The 24735-nt window shown below is 38.6% G+C and overlaps 1 protein-coding gene across 1 annotated transcript; it reads right to left on the reverse strand.

Moving 5' to 3' along the window:
• Nucleotides 1-3473: 3473 nt before the first annotated feature.
• npepl1 (aminopeptidase like 1) lies at nucleotides 3474-24650 on the reverse strand. Its single transcript, XM_026945609.3, has 12 exons — nucleotides 24320-24650; nucleotides 16381-16566; nucleotides 15192-15359; nucleotides 14905-14994; nucleotides 14715-14796; nucleotides 14222-14364; nucleotides 11991-12068; nucleotides 9145-9245; nucleotides 8238-8361; nucleotides 7354-7530; nucleotides 5382-5492; nucleotides 3474-3863 (listed from the first exon to the last, which is right to left on the reverse strand). The coding sequence occupies exons 1-12, from the start codon at nucleotides 24539-24541 to the stop codon at nucleotides 3699-3701; spliced, it is 1647 nt and encodes a 548-aa protein (XP_026801410.1). The 5' UTR covers nucleotides 24542-24650; the 3' UTR covers nucleotides 3474-3698.
• Between the last annotated feature and the right edge of the window lie 85 nt (nucleotides 24651-24735).

Raw genomic sequence — 24735 nt, forward strand, 5'->3', positions numbered from 1 at the left:
AAATAACTGACAACAACACAAGTAGCTTCATGTTAGCTAGCAATTTACTAAAACGCTAAATAAGGGCAAAGAAAGAAATGTGAAGTATTCTGAAGCAGCATGTGACCATTCAACACAACACGGAACACACTGACTAATAAAATCTGAAAGGAATGCTTGGACTGAAAGTACATACAGTCATGGGAAAAAAGAAAGTAAACCCTCTTCATATAGTAGCTTGCAGAATAGCCTGATAGCATCAGAAGATAATGGCCATGAAGAAGATAAAGATGCTTCTATCTGTCACACACGTTATAGTACAGTGAACTTCTTTTCCGCGCACATCCCAGCTTGTTAGGAAGCAGATAGGTTTAAGGGCCTTGTTCAGGGCACTGGCAGCTTCTGATATCAGAGCCTTATCAGCCACTATTGCCCTGTACTGTCATACACAGTCTTTGGTTCTCACCTTATTAGTTACCTAATTTAACAGAATAAAATTAGATGGTACAACAGAAAAGCATTTGCCCTATTGTTAGGAGACTGTACTTTCAAACCCAGATGATGCCACAGATGGTGCTTTGAGTAAGTTGACTGATGTAAATGTAAGTATGATATAAATATGACTGATGTAAATGTAAATTTCTTATAAGATTTTCATACATCAGTGATACATCTGATTTACATCAACAGACATCAACATTTTATTTAATTATACTCCTCCTACCGTCCCCTAAATATTGCTACTGCTTGTAATATAACTACACTAACACATACATATGAATATATTTCTAGACAAATCACATGTAGGCCCCTGTATCTATTAAACCTAAAAAAAAAAAAAAAAAAAAAAAATCAGTAGGCTTACTAACAACTAAATGCACATAAAATTATTAATTTATTGACAAATAAATACTGACTTATAAAATGATTAATTTATTTAAATCCATATGTAACTGATTACAAAGATTTTTTTCAAAGTCTTTATGTGTATAACATATAATTTCCCCTAAATATATTTGCAAAACAAAACCCAAAAGCAAATGCTTTATTTATTTATTTATTTATTTTTATTGTGTGTTGAACAGAGAAAATTGCTGTTTATCAGGAAGAAAGACAGATAAAATAGAATTGTGTATGGCATCAACATAAAGTGCAAAATTTTAAAGCAGTATTTTAGAATCAGCATACAGTACATATTCCCTTTAACTGATAAACTTGGATAACAAATAGACCTTGTCCATTATAAACAGCACAGTTTATAGGGTCAGGAGACTTTTTAATGTAACTGGGCTTAATGTTGAGCCACTGTGTCCCACAATCTTATAGCAGGGTTGTCCACACTCCTAGGTTCCTAGTTTGAACACTGGGTGTCACTATATAGATAGATAGATAGATAGATATTAAGGTCTTTCAGAATTACACTGAGCCAAATAACTGATGTTTGCAACTACACAAATAACTTCCATAATGTTAGCTAGCAATGTTACATGATTATTTATCTTTGTGTTAACAGCCAGCTTACTAGTAGCTACATGCATGAAGACAAGCATAACCTACAACTAGCTCTCCTATCTCAGTTTGGCCTTTTTCGGGCAGGGAGGTTCTTTTCTCTCCGTTTTATACTAAATACGGCCAGAATTGCCTTTTTTCTTAGTATCTTCTTCGGTGGAAAACCCATTAACCCTGTTTTCAAATCTCAAAGAGAGATTTCTAACCTGCTCTTGAAATAATGCGATTCGCCTAGCAAATGAACTACTTGGTTATAATCTGACCGAAATAGCTATTGAAAATTTTATTTAGGAAAAGGACTGACATTAGCTAAAATGTTATCAGTTTATTATTATGGAGTAGCAGTAAAGGGCAGGGCATGTTATTTGGCTAAATGAACACTTTGAAATGTTATAATTCTGTAAAATCCTTAAGGCTTGGCATCCTGTCAGTAGCTAAATGATGCTAAGCTAAATGGTCTAGCCTGCAATGACAGGATATATACACGCACATCTCATAAAAACTATAAGCGTTTATACTAAAGAGAAGTGAATGTTGGTATACTTTGTTGTTTACACTTTGTTTTACAATTATAACATCGGGGATGTTGTTACCCTGAAAGCCAAGTTACTACCACGACTGATACAGAACTATATAGGTTTGTTAAGGCGATATAAACTAGGCATGTTCATTAACTAGCAGGCTGAGTCAGTTCAGTTCTCAGCATCAGTAGTTTACTGATAGGTCACAACTTAGACGAGATGAAATGGGAGCTGCAGAGACAGAGCAGCTTGGACCTGAATTATCCTTCTATACTGTTTTAAAAACAACCATCTGGAAATATGTCTTAGTCGACAGTATGCCCAACACAACGTCTTGCGCAAGCATTCTAGCCTTGCTTTTAAAAAATCACAAACTTCCTGCTATGTTTATACTGCTGTATTTCCTGGAATGCCGTCACATGAGACGTCAGAGATGCAGAGTCACGTGTCTCAAAGGGTCTGATTGCTCAGTCTGATGGTATTCTTAGTCTATGACCTAATGGACCAGTATCAGGACTAACAGAGACTTTAAAGCACTTCTGTAAGTGGCTCTGGATAAGGGAGTCTGCCAAATGCTGTAAATGTAAATGTAAATGTCAATCACAGTAGGTACTCCCATTGCTTGAATTACTTGTTGCCATATTGAATTCTGGGTATTGTACCCTTTGGGTGAAAACAGAAAAACTCAAAAAAAAAAAAAAAAAAATTCAATCAATCATGAATTTTGCTAAACTGCGTGAATTACATGTTGCCGTATTGAATTCTGGGTATTGTACTCTTCAGGTGAAAACAGAAAAACGTAAAAAAAAATTTTTCTAAATCAATCAGTCACAAATTTTGCTAAACTGTGGACATTAAGCGTTACAGTCCAGTGCAACACAGTATTACATACATAAAGGATATATTAAATTCTATATATATATTTTTTTTGCCAGAATTTCCCTTTAAAATTGCCCTGGGTCCCATTCACTAATATGGGAAAGGGCAGGGTTAAGAAATAGTACTGCAGCCATCCACTAATGGGCCTCAGAGACATTTGTTTACATTCATTTCGACTAGTATATGAGTGGTTTAGAGTGTCATGCACTCTAAACTAATCATGACATCATTAAATCACTAATGTCCATTACAGGCAACTCTTCAGTAAGAGCTCGACTGCTGCAGAACTAAGTAAATTTGTTAAAGCGATAAAAACTAGACGTTTGTTAACTAGCATGCTGAATTTACTGATAGTTTACTACTTACTTACTTTTGACTCTGTTATATTCGTTTTGACTCATATATGATTGGGGTAGCAGAATGACGTCATGATGACATCAATATGACGTCACTTTTTCTCCTTAAAACCATTACAGATTATGTAATTATAAATTCCCACCCTCCTCACGTGTTTGGTCGGGTGAAGTGACGTCACTGGACTGCAGCAGAAACGTTGCCTTTGCACTGTGATAAATAACGTACATGTAAGCGTCTCTGTGACAAATTTATTTTGACACCTTCATTTTATTCAATACATCACTACTGCTTGTGTTCTTATGTCTAGTAAAGTGAATTAAAACAGTAATTTTGAGATAGTCAGTGCTTGATGGTCAAACAAATGAGGGGCGTGTGTATTTATGCATTTAATGTTATGTTGCTGCTTTTGGACTGGTTTCAGAATATAGAAACTAGAGCGGTTTGAGGTGGTCTTCAGACTAATCTTCTCCTTTTGCTGTCTCTCTCCATCTGGTCTCCTGAGGAGGCATTTACAGTAGTGATGCCCAATGGAGACACCATATTGAGAAGTGGGTCTTCAGATGCCTGACCAAACAGAGCCAAAAGCAGAGCTACTCCAAAACCTGTAGCACGTTCACCCTGTAATACAGCACATAAACTGTTTATTAGACACCTACACAGCAATATTACAAAATCAACTACTTACTTACACACCATATATCAAAGTTCCACATCACCAGTGAATTACCACCATAGGTCTCTTTGGACAGCTGCTCACTCATCAAACTGTGTTTACTATTAGCCTGCAAGCTTTATAAAATCTGCTTCATTTTGTTCTAACAGTTCAAACCTCAGAGGTTACATGCAGTACACTCACCAGCCACTTTATTAGGAACACCTGTACTTTAATGCAGTTATACAATCAGCCAATCATGTGGCAGCAGTGTATTGCATAACATCTTGCAGATACAGGTCAAGAGCTTCAGTTAATGTTCACATCAAACATCAGAAGGGGGGAAAATATGAGCGCAGTGACTTTGGCCATGGCATGGTTGTTGGTGCCAGATGGGCTGGTATTTCAGAAACTGCTGATGATCTGGGATTTTCACACACAAGGTGCATTGTGCTGCTGCCATATGATTGTCTGACTGGATAACTGCAGGAATGAGCAGGCATACGGGTGTTCCTGTTAAAAGATGACCAGTGAGTGTGCATCTTATGTTTTACGTACTTCTCAATCTTTGGGAAAAGATTAAGTAAAATGATCTATTGGAAAAACATGCGAAAATGCACAGTCTCTAGGATTTACAAAAACGCTGAATAAGGGCAAAGAAATAAATGTGAAGTATTCTGAAGCAGCATGTGACCATTCAACACAACACGGAACACACTGACTAATAAAATCTGAAAGGAATGCTTGAGTGTAAGTACAGTCATGGGAAAAAGAAAGCAAACCCTCTTCATATAGTAGCTTCAAGAATAGCCTGATAGCATCAGAAAATAATGGCCATGAAGAAGATAAAGATGCTTCTATCTGTCACACACGTTATAGTACAGTGAACTTCTTTTCCGCGCACATCCCAGCTTGTTAGGAAGCAGATAGGTTTAAGGGCCTTGTTCAGGGCACTGGCAGCTTCTGATATCAGAGCCTTATCAGCCACCATTGCCCTGTACTGTCATACACAGTCTTTGGCTCTCACCTTATTAGTTACCTGATTTAACAGAATAAAATTAGATGGGCTCCCAAGTGGTACAACAGAAAAGCATCTGCCCTATTGTTAGGAGACTGTACTTTCAAATCCAGATGATGCCACAGATGGTGCTTTGAGCCCAAGACTGCAAAACTATCTGTGCTCTCTGGGTGGGAAGGACAGTATTTCTCTTTTCTGTTAATCAGAGAGAGACAAACAATTGTGGGCATCTGTGAGCCATGTATGCTGAGGAGAGCAGGAGCTGTTCAGCCACACACATTCATGTGTCTGAGGAAGCACATGATAGCCTTCACACTCTTCTGTTGGTACTCTGATTAATACTTCTCGACTGAGAGTGGACAGCTAGCTAGTGGATAGGACAGACCAAACTAGGAGAAACTGAAGTCAAATGAAATAAGACATGTTTTTGAAATAGTTCGTGTATCCTTCAAAACATTCTACTCACAGTGTGCACAGGTGAGGCAATATCCACATGCACCCACACACCAGGCCAGTCAAAACCCAAGTGAGAGCCAATAAAGAGGCCAGCACAGGAGCTCTGGGCATTCTCACGGTCCTGCAGGGAAGAAAATTCATCTCACCGACCACTTAACATGTACTATATATTAGGGAAAAAAAAATATATATATATATAGATATATATATATATATATATACACACATGTATATACATGAAGATGTCCTATTAATACATGTAAATTGGGGATTTCTCCTGAATGATAAGGCATATATGTATTTTGCATCTGAATTGGGTGAACAGTGTAGGAATTACAGCACCTTTTATATGTGGTCATGGTACCACAGCTGCCTGGGAGAACATGCAACTGTAGTGGATAACAGAAAAAAAAAAAAAACCTTCATAACAGTTGGCCAGATCAAGAACGACCAGGGGGGAGGCGTATCTGTGTCAAAGTCAACAATCAAAAGAAGTCTTCACCAAAGTACTTACAGAGGGTTTACCAAAAGATGAAAACAATTGGTAAGCCTCAAAAACAGGAAGACCAGATTAGAGTTTGCTAAAAACATCTATAAAAAAAAATAAATAAATAAAAATAAAAATAAAAAAAAAAAATGCCTGTACGGTTCTGGAACAACATCCTATGGATAGACAAAACAAAGACCAACGTGTACCAGAAGACGAGAGGTGAAGAGTATGGAGAGGGGAAGGAACTGCTTATGATCTGAAGCATACCACCTCATCTTGTGGTGCTGGTATATATGACTGGTTCTGTGTATTTACTGAATGTGTGACTGCTGACAAAAAGAGCAGGATACATAATAATAATGATAATAATAATAATAATGTTTAATTTATATAGCACCAAAAACAATAGCACAGAGTCCTCCAAAGGCTGCTGGGATATAATTTCAGTGAAGGAGTTACTCATAGCCCCACTGTAGTCCTACACAGGTATGTCCCTCACAGTCTATACAGATGCAATGCTACGGGGCAACACTGTTTGGAACGCCATGCCATGGATCCTCAATGGACTTCTAAGCAGTCCCAAGGCCACTCAGAATGATCACACCAAACACTGTATCTATGTTTGGTGTATCTATGTCTGGGGAACCTGCAGCTCAAAATTGGGTTTGGAGCGCCGCCTCAACCGGCAACCAGTGGACAAATAAACAAAAACGGCAAAACAATAAAACAAACAATCGCCAATGCATACAAAGCATACAATGCATACATTATTAAATAAAAAAAAAAAAAAAAAGTAGAAGAAAAGAAAAGAAAAAAGCTCTGATGAGAAACGGCAGCCAAAATGCGCACAGCACACTCTCGACTGGAAACATAAATAATAAGAATATTAGAATTCTGAAGTGTATAGGGATATATATTATCAGCTCAGTTTCAGCCGAATGCTTCAAAACCACTGGAAGGCACTTCACAGTGCAATGATCTGAAGCATAACTTCAAAAAAGCAGCCCAAGACATTTTAAGGCAAAGTAGTGAAATGTTCTGCAATGGCCAAGTTAGAACAAGCAAGAAGACAGCTGCTGTAAAGGCCTGGTAGAGCCAGAAACGAAGAGTCTGGTGATTTCTATTTCCAGACTTCAGTCTTTGATTGCAAAGGATTTGCAACCAAGTATTAAAAATGGCAATTTAATTTATGATTGTTAGTTTGTCCAATTACGTTTGGTCCCTTAAAAAAGGGGAACCACATATAAAAAGTGTTGTAATTCATACAGCTTTCACCCAATATGGATTTAAATAACCTCATATTAAAGGTAAAAGTCTACACTTTGAGATCATATTAATTTAATTTCAGCATCTTCAATATACTGCTAAATTACCAATAGCTTTGTCAGTATTTATGGATCTGACTTTATGTCTAGCAAGTTAAAAACAATGGACTTTAACATAGGTTCCATTATCTCTCTTAAATTTATCTAAGTCCCTCCATTTATCTTACTGCTACAGAGTTCTTCATGTCAGCAACTGCAGAGGTGAATTCGCTGAAGTGGAGCTCAGGGCAGTAGACAAGAGGATGCGTGAGATCACCACTGCTGCGGCCTGCTCTCACACACGCCGTCTCCCACTGCTCACTGTTGGTCATAATAGCAGCATGGTATTTTCCAGTGGAGATTCCCTGAAGCAATACATACCAAACAATGGCATTAAAGGGACTCTGTTCTGTTTGACACACAGCAACTGAATTTATTATATTCTTTCTACCTATTAGTATAACAAGCAGTAATATTGACTGTTTTTATGGCATATCAGCAAATTATTTTAACTCTTGTAGTAAAGCAAAATGAAAAATTGGTAAATTTGTGTGAAGCAGGAGGAGCAGGAAAAACTGCATAGAGCATGAACTATGCAATATTACACTTGTCATTAAAAAGAGGCTTATAACCAGCCTCTTATAAACATGCCATTTAAAACTAGATGGAAAAAAACTGACTACTGTTTTTAAATTATAACAGCTTGAAAAGTCTATCTAAGTGGTAAATGTGCTGCAGAAACTGCAGACCTAAACCAGCTTATTCAGTGTATGCTTTACAGTTGCTAACATTTTTCTACACCACGTGATTTTCCGGGTTTACTCATAAACCCATGAATAGTTATGCAATCAGAAGTTATGCTATCATAAGCAAGTTTGATATGGTCATGATCATGTGCTTGCCTGTCATTCAGAACTAAATACAACTGCAGTAAGACTTACTTTATTTTTAAAATAACTGAAAAAGCTTCTTTTACCCACCTGTGACATGAATTTTCCATTTCAAAATAGTCAGTATAGTCAGCCTACATGCAGAAAATGCTATTTAAGCTTAATAACTGATATATACACACCTGACCTCCAGTCAGAGTTGCCATATCCAGGATAATATCTGCAGAGAGATCCTTACTTGCATATACAACGCCATCAGACAGCACCAATCTTCCCTCTGCATCAGTATTATTTATTTCCACTGTCCTGGAGCCAGAAAACAGAAATATTTCCACAATGGCCTTAGGACAGAAACAAAACTGATCATCATGCCTAGACCCAATGCTTTACTGCATTATACTTTTACATTATACATCGTAATAAAGCATAATGCTTTGGCTAGCTTTGTGGTTTTATGGTATCTATAAATACACTATATGACCAAAAGTATGTGGATACCTGACAAATCACACCCATATGTGGGCCTTCCCCAAACTGTTGCCACAACTTTGGAAGCACAGAATTGTCTAGAATGTCTTATATACTGTAGCATTAAGATATTCCTTCACTGGAACTAAGGAGCCCAAACTTGATCCAGCACAACAACACTCATGTGAACAAAGTGAGGGCCATAAAGACATGATTTGCCAAGGTTGGTGCAGAAGAACTTAAGTGGCCTGCGCAGAACCCTGGCCTCAACTCTGTCAAACACCTCTGGGACGAATGGAAATGCCGACTGTGTGCCAGTCCTTCTTGCTTGTCATCCGTGCCCTCTCTCACTAATGCTCCAGGCATAAATCCCTACAGACGCAAAGCCTTCCCAGAAGAGTGAAGGCTGTTATAGCAGAAAATGGGGACCCACTCTGGAATGGGATGTCCAACAAGCACATAGTGTGATAGCCAGATCTTCACATACTTTTGGACACATAGTGTGCTATAGCTACTTCTTTTATGTGAGTGAACGTGTATTTAGAATGGGGTAAAGAAAAGAATCTTGGTAACATCAGCTTTAGTAAAGGTTACATGTAGTACTGTGAGATGAGTGCTTACTTTCCAGAGTACAGTGTGTGGATATCATCTGGCCGGGTGGCTGTAGGCCCCACGGAGTTCTCAGCCAGGCAGAACACTGCATGCAGGTTATCCTTAAACCCCTGAAATAAATAGCAAAAAAATTACTGGAACAATAATTGTAACCCTTATTTCACATAATTTAACAGCATACAGTATTCAAAGTATGGGTGGGGTGTGAGAATCACTTGAATCTTCTTCATATGTGCACACATGCCAAGACCTTCCAACAAAGACAGTAAATACCATGTTATAGAGCCCTCTTTCCCTTTTTCTTGCCTTGTACACATCAGGACATGTGGATCTGTCCGCTTAGCAGTTTGTGATTAATGTCCTCTGAAGCTGGCAATAACCCCCTATCATCTCCTCAACCCTGGCATTTTTTATACACTGCGAGGGCCTTTTTCTCATAGAACACTATGCTAGACCATTTTTTTTGGCGTGTAAACACTCATACGAATGATTTAGGCATAAATCTGTTTGTATCTAGCTTGATAAATGAGGCCCAATGTTAGCCATTTTACTGCTAGCACTGGAGTAATTATTCAAATCTACAGAATCTGATCCCTTTGTATCAGGGCTGACTGACACCTCATTCTTAGCAAGGGAACACAATGGCTAGGATATGCGGCAACTCTCTGTCCCAACCTGATTTACACAAGCCAATCTGGCCATCTATGCAGCACCTTTCAGCCACCACAACCTGATTTCACCCACGAAGGTTCCACCAAACTCGCACAAGCGCCTCTAGCAGGTGCCTGAGTACCCCTGTCCTCCTTGTGGGACAGGCCCTATACAGAGCTCCCCTACCATAAAAAACTTCCATGGTGCATGTTGCCGAAGTGCAGGGGCTGGCAAATGGACTTTTTATAGCCTAAAACATTTCTCATTGGGCAGCAACTACACCACCCCAACCTTCTCATGGTTCAGGGCCTTGTTGATATCAGATCCCAAAGTTGCTGCTTTGACCCAAGATGTTGTTGCTTTGAGTCTTGGACAGGGGTGCAACAAAGCATCAAACATGACAAAGGGTTATACTTGACTTACTTCATTGTTCAGAAAAAGAACTGAGATTCTAGATTTGAGCAGAATGAATTGGGTCTTAAAGACCATCCATTTCCATAAATTAAGATTTTCAGATGCAGTCGAAGCCAGACAACCACAGGACTGGTTCACATTGGTGGATCTGCAGGATGGCTAATTAAATGCCCACACCACCCCAAAACACGGATGATTTTTATGGTTTGCCTTCAAAGGGCAGGCAATCCAATTCAGTGTCACCCCTCCCCCTAGTGCCACAGGTGTTTTCAAGATACACGGAAGCAGCCTCGTCTCCCATAATGGCCAAAGACATCAGAAAACTACCGTACTTTTCTGAATGGCTTTTGTGCCCCCACCAAGGATCAGGCAATTTGTGTTCCCACCCACACTTAAGATTCAAATATACTTCACTTTCACCATGCGTACATATGCGGCATTGTTCACGTACTTGCTTGCGTGTCTTATGTACTGTACATCTGGAGGATTAAAAGCAGCATCTACTAGATGACATGTCAGAACCAAAACACCCCTGTCCACCTGGTTTCCAAATCAAGCTGTAATACACAGCAATGTTAAAGAGACTGATGAGTTCATTTCTCTTTAAAACTTTATGCCATCGTTGTTGTTGACGTGATCTGCGTCTTAAACCGAGTGAGTGAAAATCCTTGGTGGGATTTAAAGAAAACTATTGTGGCACAGAAACCAAGAAACATTAATGGAAGCTTTTGTATGCAAGTAATGGTCAAGGCTTCCAACAAGATTGTGAGCACCTCCCGGAAACATTTATTGGATGTTACAAAGTGTAAAATATGCTCCACAAAAAAATGACTTTGGCCATTGAACAATTTTGCACATGGATATTTATGGAGAGAATTAGATTTCTTGTTTAAACTATTAGTAGGAAACTCAAATTTGTTCTCAAAACTGCTTGAATATGTATTATAATAAACATTCTTTGACTGGTTACTACAATCTTGGTTTCTATATTATCATTCAATTTTAATCATATGCATATTGGGGGGTTGACTAATTTGAGTGCAGTTGAAGTTACCCAGAAGTGGTAAGTGGGAAAAGTTCAACAATGTATGGCAAGACCTCTTCACCAATGCCAAGTGAACATATTACAGGTGTGGGATCTCCGCCTTGTGCTGGAGGCACCTTGTTATGAGCCTATGCAAAATGCTGAAATGAAATGGGCGTTTCTGATAATGGCAAAAAGAGAGTGAGATCCACATGCTCTGATGAAAAGCTTCTCTTGCATGCGTTTCTGCCACATTCCATTAAGATGAGCCTGCAAAGTGTTACTTGTTGTTCTTGATAGTATCCTATGGTACTGCTTAGTTCAACTGTTCTTCTACCACACAGGAAAGACACTGGGGGGCTAGCCCAGTGGGTGGTGGACGTCATCACTATGCCACTCTACGGGGTGCTCTTCATGGGCATTATTTTGAGGCATGCTGCTCCAGGAATTCTGTACTGCTACTATCTAGGTATCACTGTGCATATTCTCCAGGTTCTACAAGGTTCAGACATCAGCCCTCTAGTGGTACGACTATGGTGGTCATCTCTGAACACCCTTCTGGTTTGGTTCCAGGGAAAGATGGCTATATGACAGTGGTACTTACTGCAAATACTTTGTCATATGTCACTTTGTGATGTTTATTAGAAGGTCTTGGGATGTCTGCTCTCACACAAGAACGTATCCTTGTGATTTTCACCTCCCCTGACAGTTATCTGGGATTGTTAGAAACCCAATTACATATGCAACTACTGTTCAGATTCTTCACCTGCTTAACGGCGGCTTTAAAAGCTCCCAAAATAGCAGCTGCTCCGCCGCAGTCTCTCTTCATGCCTGGCATTGTGCTCTGTAAGGGGAAGTAAAACAGATGTTTGGATTGTAAAACAGTACAAACATACAAAGAAAGATGGTACGTTACAATCTATAGTCAGGTCCATAAATATTTGGTCAATGACAAAGTGATGCTTTATTTGAGGGTATTTACATTCAAATCGGGTGAAGAGTACAGAAAGTACAGCACTTTTTAATATGTGGTACCCCCTTTTTAAGGGACCAAATGTAATTGGACAACTGGCTGTTCACCTGTTCCATGCCCAGGTGTGTGTTATTCCCTTATTACTTCAGACATTACTTACTTTACAAGTAAGCAGACAAAAGGTCTAGAGTTGATTACATGTTTAGCATTTGCATTTGGATTCTGTTGCTGGTGATTCTCAATATGAAGTCCAAAGAACTGTCACTGACAGTGAAGCAAGCCATCATTAATTTGAAAAAATCAAAACAAATTCACCAGAGATAGCAAAAACATGTGTGGCCAAATCAACTATTTGCTGAGCTCAAGGACACCAAAATGCATGGAAGACCCCAGAAAACAACTATAATGTATGGCAGAAGATTTTTTTCCCTGGTGAGCAAAAACCCCTACAGTTACAGTACAACATTCTATGGAGAGAGGAGACAAAGATCAACTTGTACTATAATGATGGGAAGAGAAGAGTATGAAGAAGGGAAGGAACTGATCTGAAGCATACCACCGTATCTCATGATATGTGCTGCCAATGAAATTGGTTCCCTAGTATTAACTGATGATATGAGCCAAATGCTTCAAGACTTGGATGGTGCTTCACAATGCAGATGGATAATTACCCCAAACATACTTTGAAAGCAACCCAAGACTTTAAGACAAAGAAGTGGAATGTTCTGCAATGACCAGGTCAGTCACCCGACCTGAATCCAACTGAGCATGCAATTCACTTGCTGAAGGCAAAACTGCAGGCAAAACACCCCAAGAACAAGCAGGAACTGCAGACAGCTGCAGTAAAGGCCTAGCAGAGCATCACCAGGGAAGAAACCCAGTGTCTGGTTATGTCTATGGATTCCAGACTTCAGGCAGTCATTGACTGCAAAGGATTTGCAATCAAGTACTAAAAATGACAATTTCATGTACGATTATGTTAGTTTTTCCAATTACTTTTAGTCCATGAAAAAGGCGGGATCACATATAAAAAGTGTTCTAATTCTTACACCGTTCACCCAGTTTGGATGTAAGAATGAAAGAATATTCATTATTTAATTTCACCTTCAAAATACTATGGCCACAGCTAAAATAATAACAATAACTTTGTCAGTGTCCAAATATTTATGGACCTGACTGTATATGGATTTTCAGTTGTTAAATGACTGGTCCAGTACTTTTATTTAATGCACTGATGAATCAGTAAAAGGCTTATTCTTCTATATGTGTATCCAGGGTTGGCAAAAAATTGATGTCTGAACACTGAATATACTCTCCTAAATGTATTTAGTAGTGTATTCCACTTCAAAGTATTCTATTCAGAATATATTTTTACTACAAATATTGTTCCTTTGTATTTTGATCAGTAGTTGCCTTTTTTGCATCGAAAGTATAAAAAATTGAAAATGGAAATTACATAAAGCTCTGATATCGGAAAAATATGGTTCTCAAAACTAGCTCTCTAGTGCGCAATAAAAAAGAGAACAAATGTTGGCCTGGTGACTTTAATACAGATAATGAACAGGTACTGGTGTTTTTTTTTTTTTTTATTAGTTTGTAGTTATCAGTGGAGAAGTACTGTACAGCAGGGGTGTCCAATCTTATCTGCAAAGGGCTGCTGTGGGTTTTCATTCCAATCAGGCAGGAGCCATGCCTGATTCCACCTGTTTAATTAGTTGAGCTTGGCTTTCAATAGGCCATCAGGTATGGCTTCTGCTTTGTTGGAATGAAAACCGGCACCCACACTCGTTCTTTCTGCATAAGACTGGACACGTCTGCTATAAAGGATTCTCCTACAAATTTAAAAGATCAAAATTAACAATTTAATATCTAGAACTATTTAAAAGGCAACTATTCTGAATTATTGCCTTTTCAAAATGTATTGTGGACTGAATACAGGTATAGTTCTGAATATGTAATGCATTTACTTGTATTCCATTACAGCGCAACCCTAGTGTTTCGGGAAAAGTCAAAGTAATACCTACTTTGCTCTTAATGCTAAGGCCACCCGTGTCGTATACAATGCCCTTGCCAATCCACGCAATGGTCTGAGTGGCACCTGAGGGGGTGTGACTAAGCACAGCCAGAGCAGGTGGGTGTTCAGCTGCTTTACCTACACCATAAATACCTGAAATGAAAATATAAAAAAAATGACTAAACTATAGATAATTAGCAAAACAGCAGAAATCTTAGCAGATGGTATATAACAAATTTATTTATATTCTCTTGTCAACATTTAAGTGGCTCATTTCATCTTGTTAAATATTTCAAATGTTCAACACTTTATAACTACTGCAATGCTGACTAAACTAAGATTGATCAAGCTAATGTTTAAACCAGACAATAAGGTACTAAGGTTACTCAGTGGTTTTAAAAACAAAGTCATCCACTCTGTTTGTCTTGTGATAATGCATGCTTCTCTTGCATAAGATTATAAACACGTTCTTCTTAAAGTATGCACAGTGTTTCACATTTTACCTCCAAAGCCTCTTTGTTTTAATTCCTTGCCTCGAATTATAGTTGGTGTGATGCCCAGTTCGTTTCCCACTGCTTTGATTTCCTATACAGAATGTAAACAAGACATCCTTAATCAAGCTATATGAACGGTTCCAATGTTTATTTTAGTAAAATATCTCCACAATTACATAACTAGAGAAAGATATTTTGCCTCTAGAAAATGGTCGGTATTCATCTCATTGCAAGGAGTGTCCACAATTCGTGCTGCCAGACGAACACCATCAGCCACATTGTTAAGAGACTGCAATCAAACAATCAATTGTTAAAATTTATATTATGCTAAAAAAGCATTATGGATTATTGTAGTGTGTCATCAAAAAGGTTAGGGCTAAAAAGGGCTGGGATCCAGATAGAGCATTCTTAAAAAGGTGCAGAGTTGCCCACATATTTCAACAGATTGGCATGTTGTTGAACATGATAATAATTATTAAGAATTACCTTGATTGTGGAAGGATCCAAATGGCTATTTTCCTGGCCAACAATGACAAACTCCACGGTGACGCGCTTCTTCTCCATTGTGCATGAGGTAGAGCGGCGAGTGAAGAGTGGGAAAGCACGGGCAATGGCACACGCTGATGCAAACACATCAGACTGTTCACACAGCATCTGATCAAGGAAGAAAAAAAAAGTGAAGCTATCTTGCATCTCTGACATGCAACACAGATACTCAGTGAACCATAACCTATATATACACACACACAGTCCCCCTTCAAAAAGTATTGGAACTGAAAGGTGAATTCTTGTGTTTTCACTATGCACTGAAGAAATTTGGGTTTGAGATAAAAAAAAAATGAACGTGAGATGATGGATCAGAATTTCATCTTTCATTCCCTGATATTTACATCTAGATGTGTTAAACTTAGAACTTAAAACATGACACATTTGGTGGCAGACCACCCAATTTTTAGGATCAAGGAGTTGCCAGAAGGAAGCCTCTCCTCAATGCAAGACACAAGCAAGCATGAAAACATGAAATTTGCACTGAGGAGAGGCTTCCATCTGGCCACTCTGCCGTAAATCCCAGAACAGTGGAGTGTTGCAGTGATGATTGATCTTCTGCAAGTTTCTCCCATCTCCACATATGATCTCTGGAGCTCAACCAGAGTGACCATCAGGTTCTTGGTCACCTCTTTTACCAAGGCCCTTCTCCCCTAATTGCTCAGTTTGACCATGCGGACAGTTCTAGGAAAAGTCTTGGTTGTTCCAAACTTCTTCCATTTGAGAATTATGGAGGCTATTGTGCTCTTGGGAACCTTCAATGCAGCAGAAATTTTTTGTAGCCTTCTGCAGATCTGTGCCTAGACACAATAAAATCTCTAAGCTCTGCAGGCAGCTCCTTTGATCACATGGCTTGGTTTTTGTAGAAACATCTCAAAGATGATCCAGAGAAATGGGATGCACCTGAGCTAAATTTCAAGTGTCATAGCAAAGGGTATGAATACTTATGTCAGTTTGATTTTTCAATTTTTTCTTCTTAATAAATTTGCAGTTATCACGAATCTGGTTTTTGCTTTGTCATTATGGGGTATGGAGTGTAGACTGATGTGGAAAAGAATATTTTCTGCATGCACTGTGTGTATATTTAGTCTGTTTTAACAGATGAACACAGAGATGAAGTGAAACTAACCAGGATGCAGCGGTTGCTGCCAGCGGGCAAACAGGTGCGAACCAACCGAGTAAGAAAGTGGGCAGAGGATGGACTGTTGTGACGGCTTACGCGAGAGGGCAGTGCTGCCACACTCGCATAATTCAGATACAGTGGGCAACTGTCTGTAGGGTTGGGATTGAGACTGCTTAACGCCAACTGCCAAGTCTGAAAGCAAAGCATAAAATATTAGTTATGCATGGAGATATAACTACATAATAAATAAATAACTTCACAGTACAAAAACCTATAAAGATCAGAAACAAATCTGCTTTCTCCACAGATACACATTTTGCTTGATATCATGAACATAAGGACACAACTAAACGTAATCTCAGTGACTTTGACCATGGCATGGTTGTTGAACTGGTTTGAGTATTTCAGAAACTGTTGATCTGGAATATTTCAATATTTCAATCTTTAACTGTCTTGTTATTGTAGCCTTCCTGTCAGATCATTCTCTTCTGACTCCTTTCATTAACAAGGCGTTTCCACCCACTGAACTGCTGCTTACTTGACATTTTTTTTCCCACTATTTTGTGTAAATTTGTGTGAGAAAGTCTCAGAGATCGGCAGTTCCTGAAATATTCAAACCAGCCCATCTGGATGAATGTAGAGGAGTGTGATAATAAAGTGGATGGTGAGTATAGACACAGCAGGGAGAATCTCTCTGCTGAGGATGCTCCTGATTGGTGGCTAGAACATACGTGACACTTAAAAGATCATGTTAAAAACAGCTTTATCTACATAATTTTCAAAAACAAAAGGAAGAAGAACCAGAATGACCTGATCTGCTGAGTGGTCAAGAAAGGTTAGTAACTTTAGAAGACAGGCTCAAATGTGTTATTTCTTGCCCTATATACGAGAGGTGTTATTGGGAGTCTGTACTGACAAATTAATTCATCATTTATTAATCCGAGTTGCTTACGCTGGAACAAGCCATGATGGATTGAAACAAAGAGATCAAAAATAGAGGAGTTTAATAATGTAGTGCAGCCAACAGTTCATTCTATCCATGGAGCCTTTTTAACTTCTCCAAACAAAGTTTATCACATGCCTCACCACCTATTCATATGCATTAGAGTTCTACTTTCGGAACTGAAACCCACAGGACCAAAAAAAAAAAAAAAAAAAAAAAAAAAAAAAAAAAAAAAGTCACGGGAGTTTTTTTTTTTTTTTTTTTTTTTTTTTAAAGCAGGCAGAAGCAGGTGGACAGAGGGGCCCCCCATGCATTTAATTTGGAGCATACAGTCATGGGAAAAAGAAAGTACACCTTCCTTTAAATCTATGTTTTTATTTATCAGCACCTAAATAACAATTGGGTGGTCCTCCCCAACTTCTATAAACAATCAAAAAGACAACTGAAGGACACAGATTTCATTGTGCAGTCATTTTTTCCCAAAAAGTAAACCAACATTCAGAAACTAGGTGGGAAAACTTAAGTACACCCTTCCTAGTTCCACAATCATTAAGAGAGTAATTAGCAGCCAGGTGTTACTAAAAATACACGAAATTAGTTAATAATCAAAAGAGTGTGACTACCTCTATAAAAGCAGAACTTGTGGCAGTTTGGTATTCTGGAGCACTCAGGTGTGTGTTTACATTATGCCAAGAATAAAGGACATTAGCCATGACCTCGGGGAAGCAATTGTTGCTGCTCATCAATCTGGGAAGGGTTATAAGGCCATCTCTAAACAATTTGAAATTCACCATTTTACACTGAGCATTCAAGACACTTGCCAATCTTCCTGGGGGTGGGCATCCCAACAAAATCAGTCCAAGGTCAGACCGTTTAATGCTCAGAGATATAAAGAAAACCCAAGAGCTACATCACGTGACCTACAGGCATCTGTAAGAACATTAAATGTTTATGTTCATGACAGCACAATCAGAAAAAGATCAAACAAATATGGCTTTCAGGGAATTGCGGCTAGGAAAAAGCCCTTCTCTCCAAAATGAACACGGCAGCACAAATTAGGTTTGCAAAATTGCATCCGAACGAACCACACAAGTTCTGGAACAACATCCTTTGGACTGATGAGACCAAGGTGGAGATGTTTGGTCACCATGCACAGTGCCATGTTTGGCAACAACCAAACACAGCATATAGTCACAGATACCCCATATCAACTGTCAAGCATGGTGGTGTTTTGCAGCGACAGGATCTGGGAACCTTGCAGTCATTGAGACAATGATGAACTCCACTTTATACGAGAATATTATACCAGATATACCAGAGACAATTGTGAGGCCATCTGTCCAACAGCTTAAGCTGGGCCGAAATTGGGTCACTCAACAGGACAGTGATCCCAAGCACAACCGCAAATCAAACATCAATGAACTGAAGCAATGTTGTAAAGAACAGTGGGCCAAAATTTCTCCAAAACTATGTGAGAGACTGATAAACTCCTACAGAAAACATTTACTTCGAGTTATTGTTACTAAAGGTGCTCTACATGTTACTGAATTATAAGTAATTATTATACTTATTTTTTCCCCACCAGGTTTCTAAATGTTGGTTTACTTTTTGGGAAAAAATGACTACATATTGAAATCTGTTGTGTTTTTTGTCGTCACCTGAGATTTTTTTATTATTTGTTTGTTTATAGAATTTGGTGAGGACACAATTGTTATTTAGGCCCTGATAAATAAGAGCACAGAATTAAAGGAGGATGTACTTTCTTTTTCCCCCATGACTGTATGCTGCTTACACAGTACTGTGATGCATTTACTGGTTTCACTGTGGTTTAAATTACTAATATGTTTAGAACCAACTAATTTCATCAGAACATTATTGTGCACCGCCATGAATCTCCCTTCTGTCTGATCACTCACTCTATTGTCATTGCATGCAATCTCACTCTGTGCTTACTAACATGAACACTCAATCAGTGGTCTCCGTTTATGTCAAGGAAAAATAAGATCTAAACTCTGTAACGTTATGCCCACTAGGGTTATATTCTATACTCAAATTAGCTAAAAATTGTCACAACTGTGTGACAGAGGAATACCTTCTCTATCAGTAGTTTCATGTTGGGGAACATTTACTTTACCAGTTTCTTTTGAATCTAAAATGAAATCCTTATGTTTGGTATGTGCTCATATGCTTGAGGCCTTGAGTGTCTATATCCCCATTTTGGGTAACTTTCAAGGTTGCATTTTTTAAAAATATATACAAAGTGTATACATATATACAATACCGGTCAAAAGTTTTAGAACACCTCCATTTTTCCAGTTTTTATTGTTTTGAAGTTACGCAGTTTAATGTCTCAATGTACTCTGAAATTAAAGCATAGAACAAAAACAATTGGAGATAAAAAAAAAATCACGGAATCATTTTGTTTAACAAAATTTAAGGTAAATTTTTAACTCATCAAAGTAGCCACCTTTTGCAGATATAAGAGCCGAACACACTTGTGGCATTCTTTCTACAATGGAAATCAAATATTGTTTGGAAAGTTCTTCCCAACACGGTTGCAGAAGTTCCCACAAATGTGTTGCACTTGTAGGTTGCTTTGCTTTCACCCTTCTCTCCAGTTCATCCCAAACCAGCTCGATGGGGTTTAAGTCTGGAGACTGTGCTGGCCATTCCGTGATTTGAAGCCTACCGTCTTGTTCTTTTCTTCTAAGGTAGTTCTGACAAGGCCTGGAGGTATGTTTCGGGTCATTATCTTGCCGTAGGATGAACCCGTGACCAACTCGGCATATACCAGAGGGTATTGCACGGTGCTGCAAAATGCTGTGGTAGTAGTTTTGGTTCAGGGTACCACTCACTCTGTGCAAGTCACTGACTCTTGATCCAGCAAAAGAGCCCCAGAGCACCATCACGCTTCCTCCTCCATGTTTGACAGTTGGTGTCACACACCGAAGAACCATCCTTTCGCCTACTCAATGGCGTACAAAAACCCTGTGTGATGAAGCAAAGATTTCAAATTTTGATTCATGGGTCCACAAGACCTTCTTCCAGTCTTCAGTAGTCCACTGGCGGTGCTCCATGGCCCAGGCCCCTTTTTCTTATTTTGCCATCTTAGCAATGGCTTTCTTACTGCCACTCGACCTGTCAAACCTGCAGCTGGAAGTCTTCTCTTCACAGTTGAAACTGAGACTTGCTTACTTCGTCCAGTGTTAAGCTGTGCTTGAAGATGTTGTCCTGTGAGCCGCCTATCACGCAAGCTGTTGACCCTCAGAAACTTGTCTTCTGATTCTGTTGTGGCTTTGGGTCTACCAGACCTCTTCAAATCAGAGTTTCCTCCAGTTTCCAATTGTCTTTTGATAGTGTAGGAAACTGTACTCGCTGACACCTTGGCTTTTTTGCAATTTCTCTAAAGGAAAGACCTATACTTTTAAGGGTTATTGTACTGTTATTGGATTATCCTATATTGACGCATTAGAATACATGAAGCACTGACTTTGCCTTTCTTTTTTTAAAAAAATGGAAGCGTAGAAGTTCCCCAAAATGGGGATATAGACACTCAAGGCCTTTCTCTTGCACAGGGTCATGAACCCGCTACCACATATAAGAATTTCATTTTTGATTTAAAAGAAAATGATACAGTGAAAGTTATTCAGAATTTTCCCGTAATACTTCTCTTAATAGTTCTCTTTTTAGAATCTAATAAATTTTTTCAAATATTACGGGAAAATTCTGAATAACAGCTAATCAAATTGAGTCCACATGTAATAATCATATATTGACACATTTGAACACATGAACAGCTCACTTTGTCAATAAAATAAAATACAATGGTAAAAGTTTTCCAAAATGGGGATATAGACACTCAAAGCCTTCCTCTTACACAGGGTCGTGGAAATTACTAAACATTATGGAAATATTCCGATAAATATTTTATCAAACTTCACCTTTATACGGTCCCCTCTGAAAGTATTGGAACAGCAAAGGCCAGATCTTTTGTTTTTGCTATACACTGAATACATTTGGATTTGAGGTCAAAAGATAAATATGAGATGATAGATCAGAATTTCAGTTCTTGATATTTACATCTAGATGTGTTAAACAACATTGAACATGGCACCTTTTCCTTGAACCCACCCATATTTCAAGTGATCAAAAATACTGGCGCACGTGACTGACAGATGTTTCTCTTAACCCAGGTGTGCTCTGTTTGATTGATTGTCTAAACAATTAACAGCTCTGAATGTATACTCTTGGTCTGAGCTCTGGGTTTCACCTGTGAAGACTGCGTTTGTTGTTAAAAATGATAAACCAACATGAAGACCAGAGAGCTGTCCATGTGAGAAAATCCATTTTTAAGCTGAGAAAAGAGGGAAAACAGGAGGGGAACAGGTCGGCCAAGGAAAACAACAGTAGCTGATGACAAACATTGTGAGAGCTGTAAAGAAAAACCCAAAAACTACAGTCAGTGACATCACCAACAACCTCCAACCGGCTGTACTACAAGATGCAAACCACTCATCAGCAATAAGGATCAGAAAGCCAGACTGAAATGTGTAAAGAAATACAGAGATGAGCCTCAAAAGTTCTGGAACCAAGATTAATCTTTACCAAAGTGATGAAAATGCTAAAGCATTGAGAAAGAAAAGCTGCTTCTGGAATGGCCTCACTAATCTTTATTGATGATGTAACTCATGATGATTGCAGCAGAATGAACTCAGAAGTCTACAGAAATATTCTGCCAGTTTACAGAAAAACACATCCGATCTAATTAGGAGGAACTTCATCATGCAGGCATGAAGACAATAACTCAAAAGACATTGCTAACACAACAAAAGACTTCATCAGGGGGGAAAGTCAATCACCAGTCAATCACCAGACCTTAAAACAATTGAGCATCCATTTCTCCTCTTTAAGAAGAAGAAGAAGAAGAAGAAGAAGGCAACAGTTTGATGATGTCATTGGGTTGCCGGCTTGATGCATTTACTGCAAGCAAGGGACATGCAACCAAATATTGCCATTTACTTTAATTTCCTTAAAGACGATCTGTTCCAATACTTTTGATCACATAAAAATTGGGTTGTCTGCCACCAAAGGTGCCATATTCTAAGTTGTTTAACGCATCTAGTTGTAAATATCAGGAAATGAAACCTGAAATTCTGATCTATTATCTCATATTCATCTTTTGACCTCAAACTCAAATGTCTTCACTGTATAGTGAAAACAAAAGAATTGGCCTTGCTGTTCCAGTACTTTTTTTGAATGGACTGTATAATAATCAGATAAAGTCAGAGGGATTTCGTTTTTGATTTAAATACAAATACAGTAAACATACATTTCCCTAAAATGTATGTTTTGGTTTTTTGTCAACTTCTTTCTCTTTGACATGGCAGTGGAATTTTTTGGCATTACAGAAAGATCCTGAAAAATACATTAACAAATAGATATAACAGAAGTGGACATTTAGAAGCACATGAGGAACCCTTGTAATAACATCTGACCAAAGGTGACCCATATACAGAAAACATGTACAGCAATTAGGACACAAAAGGATTTTGTAACAGGAAGGCCTATTTTTTTTTGCTGTATCATTTACATGTAAGTGAAAATGGTACAGTTAAAAAATAGGCCTTGCTTTTACACATGGTTGACAATGTTATGCTTCAATATAATTTAAATAATAAAATTAGCTAACATCTAATATTTAAATATGTATGCTACAAAAAAAACTTAGTCACTCATCTATATAACATATATAATATACATTTAACCTACACAATATACACTATATGGCCAAATATTTGTGGACACCTGACCAGCACCTTCATCTGTGGTTCTTCTCCAAACTGTTGCCACAAAGTTGGAAGCACACAACTGTATAGGATGTATTTGTGTGCTGTAACATTACAATTTCCCTTCACTGGAACTAAGAGACCTAAACCTGTTCCAGCATGAAAATGCATGTGTGCACAAAGAGAGCTCCATGAAGACATGGTGTGTTAAGGTTGGAGAAATTTGGCCCTGACCTCAACCCCACTGAACACCTTTGGGATGAACTGGAACACCGACTGCACCCCAACATCAGTGCCTCATCTCACTAACACTCTTGTGGCTGAATGAACACAAATCCCCACAGCCACGCTCCAAAATCTAGTGGGAAGCCTTCCCGGAAGAGTGGAGCTTATCACGAGAGCAAATGGGGAACTAAATCTATAATGAATGTTATAATCAGGTGATAACAAACGTTTGGTCAATACTGTTAGTATGTATTTAACCCATATAAACCAAACATATATTAACCCATCTAAATGCATTACTATTTAAACGTCCTTTTTTTTTTTTTTTTTAAAAAAAAGGACAGTTTTCTGATTGTAATCAAACAGGCTAATTTCTTTTCCAAATGGTAATGTAGCCTATATTTTGAAGGGTTATAAAAGAATATTTATTTAAACCAAAATAAACTTAAGGGTATTTTTACATATTACTTTGGTTTTGCTTGAGTATTTATGTAAAATAGCACTATAGCCATTGACTTGCTTGTTTTTTTTAACATGTAAAAGTGGATCATTTGAAGCATCCAGTCCAATCTTTTGACTGAAAACTTCCTGCCTTTTTGTGCACGAGCTCAGTACAAATGACCGCGCGCGCACAGCTCTGACGCGCGCGCTGCTGGTGAGGTTAGCGCTATCGGGTACCGTAACGTCCAACATATATGCGCATGTGACGTGAGCGCGGATTAGCTTGACCGCGGTGACTAACCGATGCTAAACGGAAGGCTAACCTCTCCTAGCTACATTCGCCGCGTAGCTCCAGTACAAGGGCTGTCCTAATTATTATAAGGGTCACAGTTACACAGTATTTGGCCAGCAATGCAGTCACAAACGTAACACTAATCGAAGCAGTTAATGATGTTACACAACACAGATATACTCATGTTATATAATTATGAATACCAATTAGCCTAGCTCTGATTTTCCCACTATATGGGCTAATGCTAGCGTTCCTTGCCTCTTTGGTCACCACCGGCAGCAGTTTCCCTTTAACTTGATTCCAGTTTATTTGTTGCAAGTATCCGAGCTGCCCGATGATGAGCAATGGGCAGCTCTGGGGCTCCAAGTCACCGACTGAAGCCTTGAACTCGAGCAGTACATTCGCCATGTTTGGGCTAGAGATGTTTTCTTTCGCGAATGAATCGACTCCTACAGCCGGCTCTTTATTATGGAAGGCCATTCGGCTCAAAACTACACGATTGTTCACACCTGAACAACACGCTGTTTGTTTGCGGGTTGTAGATGTGTTATTAATGCATTCACATGTCAATTTTTTCACACCTTGACAACGCATAAATCAACCACGTGTGATCTCAGACGTCAATTTCACACACTTTTGAGCCATTTGGCCACTTGTCCAGTTTGAACGGGTGA

The sequence above is a fragment of the Pangasianodon hypophthalmus genome, chromosome 2, assembly GCF_027358585.1.
Source record: "Pangasianodon hypophthalmus isolate fPanHyp1 chromosome 2, fPanHyp1.pri, whole genome shotgun sequence".
Lineage (NCBI taxonomy): Eukaryota > Metazoa > Chordata > Actinopteri > Siluriformes > Pangasiidae > Pangasianodon > Pangasianodon hypophthalmus.